Source organism: Aethalodelphis obliquidens, unplaced genomic scaffold (assembly GCF_003676395.1).
Source record: "Aethalodelphis obliquidens isolate GAN/ISIS:26980383/991018 unplaced genomic scaffold, ASM367639v1 scaffold137, whole genome shotgun sequence".
In the NCBI taxonomy this organism is placed as follows: domain Eukaryota; kingdom Metazoa; phylum Chordata; class Mammalia; order Artiodactyla; family Delphinidae; genus Aethalodelphis; species Aethalodelphis obliquidens.
Window position 1 is genome coordinate 560,706 of NW_020838081.1, and position 12,229 is coordinate 572,934.

General features: G+C 41.5%; 1 protein-coding gene across 1 annotated transcript in view; it reads left to right on the forward strand.

Annotated features, from left to right (window-relative positions):
• PPEF1 (protein phosphatase with EF-hand domain 1) overlaps positions 1 to 7,756 on the forward strand; it is a 148,772-nt gene extending 141,016 nt beyond the window's left edge. Inside the window, exons 19-21 of the mRNA XM_027099716.1 lie at positions 3,854 to 4,017; positions 5,658 to 5,742; positions 6,647 to 7,756. Of these exons, the coding sequence (XP_026955517.1) occupies positions 3,854 to 4,017; positions 5,658 to 5,742; positions 6,647 to 6,855 (458 nt within the window). The 3' untranslated portion in view covers positions 6,856 to 7,756. The remainder of the gene's footprint in view (positions 1 to 3,853; positions 4,018 to 5,657; positions 5,743 to 6,646) is intronic.
• The last annotated feature ends 4,473 nt before the right edge of the window (positions 7,757 to 12,229 follow it).

Sequence of the window (12,229 nt, forward strand, 5' to 3'; positions counted from 1 at the left end):
TCCAGAACTGTAAGAGAATAAATATGTGTTATTTTAAGCCACTAACTCTATGGTAATTTGTTAGAGCAGCAGTAGGAAACCAATAAGAGGCCCCCTCTCAAGACTCTGTTCAACTTTGTACTAGGGATGCTAGCCAGTACAATAAGGCAAGTTAAATAAAATGATAAGGCTTAGAAAGAAGAAATAAAATGTCACTGTGCATAGACAACATGCCAAATAAATCCACAGAAAAACTGTTAGAATTAATAAGTGAATTTAGCAAGTTGTAGAACCTCAAGGTCAATAAACAGAAATTGATTGCACTTCCATATACTAGTGTATCAGTCAGAGTCTATTCAGGAGAAAGAAACCACATCAGTAATTTGAACAAGGAAAAAATATAAAGAATTATAAACTAGTAAAAGGTGATTAATTACTAGTAGGAATAAAAGAGAACTCTAAAGAATGCAAGAACAGAAAGTGTAGGGAACAACTACTGTCTCTAAGGCTGAGAGAGAGTATCCAAGGAAGGAACAAACTTGGAAGAGGCCCCTACTTCCAACCAAGGCTAAGATTCAGACCTCATTGGAGAGGGTGTCACTCTGGCCTGCTGGATGGGGTGAAAGTTCACTGAGGTGTCTCAGGTCAGAGTTGGCCTGTAGCTAGTGGGCTAGGAAGAGAATGGAGCCACCCACTGTGGTGCCATCAAAACTCTCTTTGGGCTATGCACCACTGTGTCTCCCACACACTGCTGGCAAGGGAACCACCCACTGCGGTGTCCATGAAGTTCACTAGAGAGTGGGTGCCACTGCATTTCCCACACACCTAGCAGCCATGCTATGCTGTAGAAGCAAGAAGCAAAGTACACCAGAGCCGTTTCTTCTGCTGTGTCTTAGAGCATTCTTCCTGCACCCTCTGCTGACAAAGCCTAGCATTATGCCAGGTGCCAAAGGAGAAATATTTACAGGGTTCAGCTCCAATATCACAAAACACGGCGAAGAAAGGTAGATTTTTAAGTGGGTGGAAGTAAATTGATAACTGGTATAGGCAGCCATTAACTTTTAGATAATGAAAATCTTAAAAGATACCATTCACAATAGATAATCAAGTACCGAGAAGGAAACCAAATGATTGATGTGTGAGATTTCTAAAATATTATTAAAAGAAATAAAAAAGAACTGAAATACATGGGTGGGTATTACTGTGTTCAAGGGCCAAAGTTGTCAAGATATAAATTCTCCCCAAATTGAGCTATAGGTTTAATGCACCAAAGGGACATGTACAGAATGTTCTTAGCAGCACTGTTTGTAATAGCACCAAACTGTAGATAATCCAGTGTCCACCAACAATAGAATGGGTATATAAATTTTGAATATGTGGAATACTATACATCAATGAAAATGAAGACACTACAACTAAATGGAACATGGCTGAATCTCATGAACTTAGTGTTGAGCAAAGGAAGTAAGATTCCTCCCAAAATATTTACTTTATGATTCTGTTTATATATAGATCAAAAAAGGCAAAAAGTAAATTATAGTGTTAGAAATCAATATAGTGACTCTCCTTGGGAAAGTGGGAGGTGATAGTAATTATGAGGGTCCACAGAGGGGGCTTTTGGATATTGGCAATGTTGTATTTCTTGTCCTTGGTGGTGGTTGCATAAGAAACTCCTTTGTGATAATTCACTGAGTTCTGTATTTGTTTTGTGAACTTTTCTGTATGCGTTAAACTTCAATTAAAAAAAAAAAAGAATTATGTCCTTAGCAGGTAAGTGTTTGGGGAGTCGTCTTGGTGGGAATGTAAAATGGCTACTCTTTTTTTTAAAAATTAATTTATTTTTGGCTGTGTTGGGTCTTCGTTGCTGCATGCAGGCTTTCTCTAGTTGTGGCAAGCAGGGGCTACTCTTCCTTGCAGTGCGTGGGCTTCCCATTGTGGTGGCTTCTCTTGTTGTGGAGCGTGCGGACTAGGTGCACGGGCTTCAGTAGTTGTGGCTCGTGGGCTTTGGAGCGCAGGCTCAGTAGTTGTGGCGCATGGGCTTAGTTGCTCCGCGGCATGTGGGATCCTCCTGGACTAGGGATCGAACCCATGTCCCCTGCATTGGCAGGCAGATTCTTAACCACTGTGCCACCAGGGAAGTCCCTGAATATTTTTTATTAAAAAAATTTTTTTGCTATTGAGTTGTAGGCATTCTTTATATATTTTGAAAACTAACCATTCTTCAGATATATGGTTTGCAAAAGTTTTTCCCATTCTGTAGGTTGCCTTTTCATTTTGGTGTTGGTTTTTTGCTGTGCAGAAGTTGTGGAGCATGGGTTTTAAGTGCGTGGGCTTCAGTAGTTGTGGCGTGCAGCCTCAGTAGTTGTGGCACACGTGCTTAGTTGCTCCACGGCATGTGGGATCTTCCTGGACCAGGGCTCGAACCCCTGTCCCCTGCATTGGCAGGCGGATTCTTAATCACTGCACCACCAGGGAAGTCCCTGGCTACTCTTCCTTTCTCTTTTTTGCTTTTTAATAAATTTATTTATTTGTTTGTTTCTTTGTTTATTTATGGCTGCATTAGGTCTTCGTTGCTGCACGTGGGCTTTCTTTAGTTGCCTCAAGTGGGGGCTACTCTTCATTGTGGTGCACGGGCTTCTCACTGTGGTGGCTTCTCTTGTTGCGGAGCACGGGGTCTAGGTGTGCGGGCTTCAGTAGTTGTGGCACGCGGGCTCAGTAGTTGTGGCATGCGGACTCGAGTGCAGGCTCAGTAGTTGTGGCGCACGGGCTTAGTTGCTCCACCGCATGTGGGATCTTCCCGGACCAGGGCTCAAACCCGTGTCCCCTGCATTGGCAGGCGGATTCTTAACCACTGCGCCACCAGGGAAGCCCCCTGGCTACTCTTTCTTGACAGCAGTTTGGCGATATATATCAAAAGGCTTAAAAATGTACATACCCTTTGATCCAGCAATTCCACTTCTAGGAATGATCCTAAGAAAATAATGGAATAGTTTCACAGCCGTTAAAAGAATGATGTAGATCTATGTTTATTAACGTAGATGCATGTCCATGATTTATTGTAAGTGAAAAATCAGGCTAGAATATATATGTTTGTTATGTGTGTGTGTTGCCATATGTAATACACGTATGTAAAACATGGTATAAAGTATATTTGGCTTTAAGAAAGGTAAAATATATATACATTTATATATACATGTTTATATACATGGAAGAACATATCTTTAATAATCAGAAAAAATAAAGGTATTTATATTTCAAAAAACTACATATAATTTTAGGGGATGAAAGGATATTACCTGGGAAAATGAGACATGAACAATATGCCCAAATGTTAAAAATAAAAGTAATCTTTTATCCTTTATATCCTTTTGTGTTTTCAAATCTTCTATTATAAACATACCTTACTTTGTTAATAAGAAAAGCAGGGCTTCCCTGGTGGCGCAGTGGTTGAGGGTCCGCCTGCCGATGCAGGGGACACGGGTTCGTGACCCAGTCCGGGAAGATCCCACATGCCGCGGAGCGGCTGGGCCCATGAGCCATGGCCGCTGAGCCTACGCGTCCGGAGGCTGTGCTCCGCAACGAGAGAGGCCACAGCAGTAAGAGGCCCGCGTACCACAAAAAAAAAAAAAAAAAAAGGGAAAAAATATAGTATACCCAAATTCTGATTGCTTACCCATAACAGTAAAGGAAAGATTTGCAGCACCCCAAAGGTTATTCTTCCCTCAGAGTCGGGGGGTCTGGTAGGACAGATCATAAAGGGGAGCAGAGGCACCCAGGCCTCAAAACCAAGGCTGTCTGCTTGCTCCATTGATGAGGTTGCATTTTTTATCAAATTCTCAACCAATTATATGGGCTTTGTTGCTGTTGTCGTTAGGAAAACTTTCTGTGGGCCAGTGGGCTTTTTCCATGGAGAACATTTTGGGGCTGAACTTGCCATGGAGATCCCTGAGTTCACATCTGGTAACCACAGACAAAGATGGAAATATTGACTACATGTCCAGCTTCCAGGATATCCACATTCAGAAACCTGTGAAAGAGGTAAGTGAAACACAGCCCCCGGCTAAAACCTGGCTGGCGTCAAAACAGCCTTTGCACGACTTTTAAGAGTTCCTTAGTTCTTTGAAAAGTTGGGAGTGGAATCGTCTAATGGGTGGGCGTGGCACTCTTAGGAAAGACCTAAGGGGGATCTTCCAGATACATTGTGATCTGTTCAGGAAGTTTGTGTGTTCTAAGGATAGGCAAAAAGAAAAAAGAAGAAAAGGCTTCTGCAAGCAAATCTGTCACATATGTGATTCTTCTCTTAAGTGCTGTCCACCAGAAGGGCATATATGACATCTATTCTTTCATATAATACTCTTTAAAATACTCAACATACTCCTATTAACTGTCAGTAAGTATAGACTTACTGATATGACATCTTATACCTTAAAGAATTTTAAAATTTAGAATTTCTTATTAAAATGGGAATACCCCAGGGAGAGTTGTCAGACCCCCAGTACTTATTAGTTAACAACTCATCAGCAATTAGTTATAATATTGGGCTGAAAGTGAGTTGATGGGAACTAGAACTGGGGTGATTGTTTGCAGGAGAGTTGAGAAGTTGAGCAGGAAAAGGGAAGTAAAACTGCACGTGGGAAACTAAAATATCCAGAGAAAGGAGGCTTTTGGCTTCACTTGAGAGACATTTTACCATGGTGGCTAAGCTCCTAGGCCTTGGCTTTAGGCCAAGATTCAAATCCCACTTACCAGCTATGTGAACCTTGGGAAACTTACTTTACCTCTCTGTCTTCCAGCCTGTAAAATGGGCATAATAATAGTTCTGTTCCTTGGGGCTATTGTTGAGGTGTTGCAGTTTTCTTATGACAGGGCCGAAAGTAAGCTCATCACACGGGATGAATTGTGCCAAGGCACAGCAGTAGAGGGCTGCCGCTCGCTCAGGTGGTAGCTTTTATTTAAGCATTATCTATGTTTTCATTTCAAGACTTGTTTTCTTAACATTCCAGAAATGCCAAAGCAGAAACATATGCTTTTATTGATTATACAAGCAACAATGGGCTTTCTTGAAGACATGCCGTGCTTCGGCCTTGAGCGCAAAAGCAGCACAAGGACATTTCCTTGTGTTCCCATTATTCTGATTATACTGAAGTAGCACAAGGACGTTTCCTTGTGTTCCCACCACTCTGATTAGACTGAGGACACCTCATGGATCAGTGCCCAAAGCACTCAATGCTTCTTCGCAGGCCCCCGGTTTGCCGGGGGGTAGGGTGGGGGGGGCTCAAAGCATCCAGGACTGTTTGCAGTTCTGGCTTATTCGCATGCCCCCGGTTTGCTGGCGGGGGGGGCTCATGGGTCACGTCTCTTTTCCATGTCCTCAGTTATTCCACTACATTGAGGACTGAATTAAATAATCCATAGAAGCTGTCAGTGCAGAGCCTGGCACACAGATTCGCTTTGGCCCGTCCCCTAAGGAACAGAGACTGCAGGCGCTACAGAACGCAAGAGCATGGTCTTTTATCTGATTTAAGAGGGTTGGGCCTCCAAGGAAGGCCTGCCTTCTCAAATTTCTATCTAAATCACATACTTCGAATTGGTGACCATGTTGTGTGTTTGTTACTTTTACTAAAATTAACCTGTTATAAATTCTATATGTCTTAACACTTAGACAGTCTTTATTTTAGGTTCAGTCTACTCTGATTGAAACAGTGTACAGATACCGATCTGACCTGCAAATCATCTTTAATGTCATTGACTCTAATCACTCAGGTAGGTTCACTTTGATTGGTTCAGTAGCAATAGAAAGCAAAGGCTAGTCTGTTTTTTTAAACCAGAATTCTGTTTTCATCTATTGCATTCTTCATCCAAACTTGATTTAACTCAGGGGTGGGGGGTAGGGACAAACTCATGTTTAATATTATTGTGTTTTTTAGTTTGGCCACAGACTCTCTATTCGAGTCCATATAGTATAGGCTTATATATCCATTAGTCAGACAAGAATAGCTCCTTTTATAAATCACCAGCACAGATGAAAAGATAATTCACTGTCCATTTAAAAATTGTACTTATTCCTGGCAATAAAAATCATTCCTAGAGTTCTGATTCTGTTTGGGGGACTAAGAACTCATTTTCTGCTTAGCTTTGATGTGCAGTTATTTATTTTCAAACTTAAAAAAAAATCATCAGATAATCCCCAACTGCAGAGACCATTGAATACCAAAAAACCAATAATCAAAACACAAAAGTAAATTACTGCCTATAGAAAATGGCAGAGCCACTGTCTGCAATCCTCTTTTTGAGTCCCAGGGTTAATTCTCCCTCTGCTTTGATGTAGCTCTCCTCTGCCCTCCTTCCATGTCCCTCTCCCTTAGGTTTTAGATCTTGTAATTTCTATCCTACATATAGTACCACATCTACAATCTCCCCCGCCCCATTCCTTCACTGTTCACTCATTCCAGCTTTAGAAGAATAATCTCAGGATCACTTGGTAGTTGAAAGTGACATATTGTTTCTTATATTTACAATCTTACTTTTCCATTTCCTTCAGTGTCTCGATGGTCAGGCATGTTAGTGAGCTGCTAATTGGGACTATTCAGTCAGTATGGCTTTCCCCACCCCTCTCTAAGGTGGGTCTTAAAATGAACACTCATGACCTTCTCCTATATTCTTTTAGGCCTGATCTCCATGGAAGAATTTCGTAGCATATGGAAACTTTTCAAAAGTCACTACCGTGTCTGTGTTGATGATTCCCAGTTAGATGAGCTCACCGAAAGGATGGACTTAAACAAAGATGGAAGCATTGATTTTAATGAGTTTTTAAAGGCTTTCTATGTAGTGCATAAATTTGACAAGTTGAGTAAATCAGACACCAAGGTTGCTTAACAAGAATTAGGGCTTTCTCTCCTTGTAAACAGTTGGCCCAAATCACTGACACAATCTTTGCCACGACCCTTGAAGTTCATAGTGAGTAGTAGAGAAAAGTAGACCCCAATTCACACCATGAGCAGATGTATAATGTGGGTATTGGAAGTCCCTAGTAAACTGCTATTGGTAAGACTAGGTTAAATGTCAGCTGATAGGATTTGGCTCCAGTGGCGGGACTCACACACTGCCAGGTAGTAACTGGATTTGAGCCTAGTGTTGGTCTCTTGGATGCCACCTAACCAGGAGACCTGAGCAGTTTGTAAACATATTGAAAAGAACCCATAGAATACCAGAGGAAAGTTCAACATCTGTGAGTGGTTGAGGGATGGGAGGAGGAATACCAAACTATTAAAAATATTTCCATCTTTAAACTGTAATCTTCTTTGGAGATATCATATACCAGTGATTTTCAGCTGTGAGGGAACCACCTTCAGGGATGGGGGCCATATCAGAATCTGCGGGGGAAGCTGTGGGAGTGTATTGTTTGAAAAAGCGTATTTTTTTCTTGTCTGTTGGAGATAGAAAGTGAGTACATTCAGACTGAGCCCTATAGTTAATATGGTTTGACACCTTCACTGGTAAGATGGGGCCTTGGTGATGCATACGTTGTGCAATTTATTCTGCCATTCTGATGGCCTATCAAACATAATAAGAGATTTCTGTTTGAAGGTGAGTATATGTTTCATTTTCTTCTTGAAGTTTGAGAACTTTAAGATCTATGAATATGCCAGGTTAGATATCCTGCTACACACACCAGAAATAATGGATCACATATAACAAATATCTTTTAAAAATGCATAGCTGAGCTGGCAAGTAAGTAAAAGAAACCCCAGGGGCAGGGGGGACTTCCCTGGTGGCTCAGTGGTTAAGAATCTGCCTGCCAGTGCAGGGGACACAGGTTCGATCCCTGGTCCAAGAAGATCCCACGTGCCACGGAGCACATAAGCCCGTGTGCCACAACTACTGAGCCTGTGCTCTAGAGCCCGCTAGCCACAACTACTGAGCCTGTGCGCCACAACTACTGAAGCCTGTGTGCTGCAACTACTGAAGCCTGCGCGCCTAGAGCCCATGCTCCACAAGAGAAGCCGCCACAATGAGAAGCCCGTGCACTGCAACAGAGAGTAGCCCCTGCTCACCACAACTAGAGAAAGCCTGTCTGCAGCAATGAAGACCCAACACAGCCAAAAATAAATAAAATTAAAAAAGAAACCCCAAGGTTAGGAAAAAAGAGAGCTTAATTAAAATCATAGCAATATTAACTTTGGACAGTATAGACTTTAAGGCAAAGAATAATATCATTAGGTATAAAAAGGTCATTACTGAATGCTAAAAGGAATGATTCACCAGGAAGATGTAATAGTTTATAAACTGATATGCATCTAAAAAATTAGAGCTTTACAATTGATAGTGCAAAAGTTGACATAACTAATAGGAGAAATTGATAGAGGGAGATTTTTAATATACCTCTGTCAGTAATTGAGCACGTAAATAAAAAACTTGTGTATAGAAAATTGGACAACCCAGTTAATCCACCTGATCATGCATGTATATGTATACTCTGCATCAGTTTCAGAGAATACACATTTCCAAGCGCTTATGGAACATTTATAAAAACTGATCATGTATTAGACCACAAAACATATCTCAAATACTAAGCAATCAGTTAACAAAGATGCTACATTTTCTGGTCATTGTGCATAATTTTCCTGGGGAAAAATATAATTTACTAATGCTAACTCAAGAACAATAGGAGGGGCTAAAGAGACACATAACCATTAAAGAATGTGTCGGTTTGGCTAGGCTGAACTACATTTCTCAGAATTCCCCTTCTTGTATGTTTCTGGTTAAGGTGGGCCACAGTGGAGATTCCTGAGAGAGTTGGAAGGCAAAGAGAAGCGGCAACCATCGTGTAGCTCCCACACGCTCTTGCTGAGCTGCCGATTCACCTTGTGGGTGTGAAGCAGCAGCTAGGCCTGCAATTGCTCTACAGTCCCCTGGCTCCCCTGTTAGCTGCTCCGATTCCCGGGACCACTGTGTGTGTTTAGCTCCGTGATGGCCGCCCGGGCCAGGTGTGTGTGTTTAGCGCCATGATGCGATTCTCGGGCCAGGTGTGTGTGTTTAGCGCCATGATGCGATTCTCCGGCCAGGTGTGTGTGTTTAGCGCCATGATGAGCTTTCTCGGGTCCAGTGTGCGTGCTGACCGCCATGATGAAGGGCCCTGGCTTTTTCAGGTCGCCAAGGCCTCAGGCTTTAGTCCGTTCTTGTGGGGTGCCAGCTTGTGCCTGTGGGTTTGAGCCTGCTCCGGATCTTCCCCGACTGCCTGCCCTGTGGACTTCGAGCTCCGGAATCAGGTATGGTGTCAGCAGCCTTACGGAGCCTGCTTAGCCAGCTCCCACATTTGCACAAGCCACTTCAACTGTTGATACACACACACGCACACACACACGCACACGTATATATATCTCCTACTGGCTTGGCCTCTGGTTGAACCCTGATTGATACAGAATTTGGTACTGAGAGTGGTTCTGGAAAAACAGAATCTTAAAAAACGTGTGCTCTGAATGTGTATAAGCTGATGTGTGCAGAGCTTCTGCTGCGTTATCTCACGTGAAAATCCACTGCTCATCCCGGAATAGTTGTTTTAAGAAACGTCCAATCTCTGGCACAACCAGATGAGTCTTTTTTTGTTGCTTCCTGAATGTCATTTGGTTATTTATTCTCGGGCTTCCTCCTGCAACTCTCATTTTCTCCCTTGGGTTTCTAATCCCTGCAATTAATTATATGCCTTTGTTGGAAATTTTACCTAAAAATGTCCTTTGATTTTACTAAAGATTATCATTTAATGTTGTAAACTTATGCCTGACACGAGTTGTACTTAACCACACTTCAGTTTTACAAAGTATGTATATATACGTATATGTATATATTTTAAAAATTTATATGTATAGAGTTGTGAAATACCATTTTTAATTTATATTTCTTAATTGCAAATGAGATTGAGCATCTTTTCATTAGTTTGTTGGTCAGTCTGTTTTCTAAGAAAATGCTTATTCTTATCCTTTGCTCATTTTTCTAATAGCTATTTGTCTTTTTCTTACTGATGTCTAGGAACTTTAAAACGCTTCTTGGTACGAATTCTCTGTTCTTGATTTGGGAAGCAGATATCTTTTTTTTTTTAAACATCTTTATTGGGGTATAATTGCTTTACAATGGTGTGTTAGTTTCTGCTTTATAACAAAGTGAATCAGTTATACATATACATATGTTCCCATATCTCTTCCCTCTTGGGTCTCCCTCCCTATCCCACCCCTCCAGGCGGTCACAAAGCACCAAAGCACCGAGCTGATCTCCCGGGAAGCAGGTATCTTATCCCTCTGTGACTTGATTTTTCACTTCCTTTCTGACATATGTTTTCAACTAAGTTTTAAATTTCAATTTATTTTATTTCAATTTATCAGTCTTTTCCTTTATAATTTGTGCTTTTTGCATCTTGTCTAAAAACAAAAATATCCTTTCCAACTCTGGAAATACCGTAAAGATACAGTGGATCCTTATTTGTGGATTTTGTATTTGCAAATTCACCTACTCTCTAAAATTTATGTGTAACCCAAAATGAATATTTACGGTGGTCATGTGCAAAGGAGTGAGTTTATTTTGAGTTGTACACATTCCCAGCTGTGGTGGGACAAGGCGACGTTCTGCCTTCTTGTGTCTGCTCTCATACTGTAAACAAGTGACCTTTTTGAGGTGTATTTAGTGCCTTGTTTTTTGCATTTTTATGCTTTTTTGTTGGCGATCTCGGTGTCTAAAATAGCCCCATGTGTAGTGCTGAAGTACTATCTAGTGTTCCTAAATGCAAGAAGGCTGTGAGGTGCCTTAAGAAGAAAATATGTGTATTAGGTAAGGTTCACTCAGGCCTGAGTTACAGTGCTGCTGTGAGTTCAGTGTTAATGAATCAACAATATATATTAAATGAGTTGTCTTTAAACAGAAGCACACATAAAACAAGGTTATGTTATTGATCAGCCGATTGAAATGTTGTGACCATAGGCTCGCAAGGACCAAACCCTGTATTTCACAAAGGAGCGATGCTTCAGTATTCACTAATTCATTATATAGCGATTATATAGAACATAACTACTGCAAATAATGAGAATCAATTATATTCTCTAAAAGTTCCGTATATTCCCTAAAAGTTCGTAATTTCATAGGGTTTAGTTCTATTCATAAGATCTGATTGCTTCCTTTCTAGTCTTCAGTCATTTTATGTGTATTTCTTTTTTTTTTTTTTTTTTGCGGTACGCGGGCCTCTCACTGCTGTGGCCTCTCCCGCTGCGGAGCGCAGGCTCAGCGGCCACGGCTCACGGGCCCAGCCGCTCCGCGGCATGCGGGATCCTCCCGGACCGGGGCACGAACCCGTGTCCCCTGCATCGGCAGGCGGACTCTCAACCACTGCGCCACCAGGGAAGCCCTGTGTATTTCTTTTATAATCTCTTTCTGTTTCTCTCTCTGTATTTGGAGCTCCTGGGGGTAGAAATGGATGTTTCTTGTATGTGCAGACTTGAACAGGTTGGACTGTTCACTCAGGGGCTTTGACATTTTTTATTGTGAACTCATTATTAGCAGGGCTTATATTTTTTTCTGTGAAAATCCCGTGGTATTTGGGTTGTGGGAGCATCTCTTCAGAGAAGTTTTTTGTTTGCTTCTGCTTCGTGTGTCAGGAGTATCACTGCTTGAGGAATAAATCTTGCATTACTTTTTCGTCTGCAGTTTCTGCACTATGTGGGTAGAGTAAAAGTGATGTGAATTGAGGTCCTGTGGTTTTGAATTCTCGGAGAGCTTTTCTTTTTTTTCTCCCACCCAAAGCCCTGTGTCCTGTGGTCTGTCTTGTTTTTAAATCCTTTCATAAACAGAATAGTCTTCTGAGGGTCTTGGCTTTATATAAAGTTCTCAGTTCCAATTCCCTACCTCCCAAAGCCCGAAGCTTCATTTGCTACCCCTGTGTGGGAATTAACACCAAACCCCTATAGGTTCTAGAGACAAATACCCGCTAGTAGCTCAAGCACTTACCCCTGTGCTTTTTCACTTCCCTCTTTGTTTTTGGCACCTGGGGATTTGCTTTTATTTTTCGTGACCTTAGCTGTACATTTAAATGTAATTATGTTACATTTTACTCAGTACTTACAGGTGATTATAGTAAAAGAATGTTCAGGTTGTCTGAGTCCACCATATTGCTAAAAGCTGAGAAATAGACTTTTTGTATCCACTGCTGTTTGTTCATAATCTTGAGACTTCGTATTTTTACCTGGACAGTGTTCATAATATGACATGG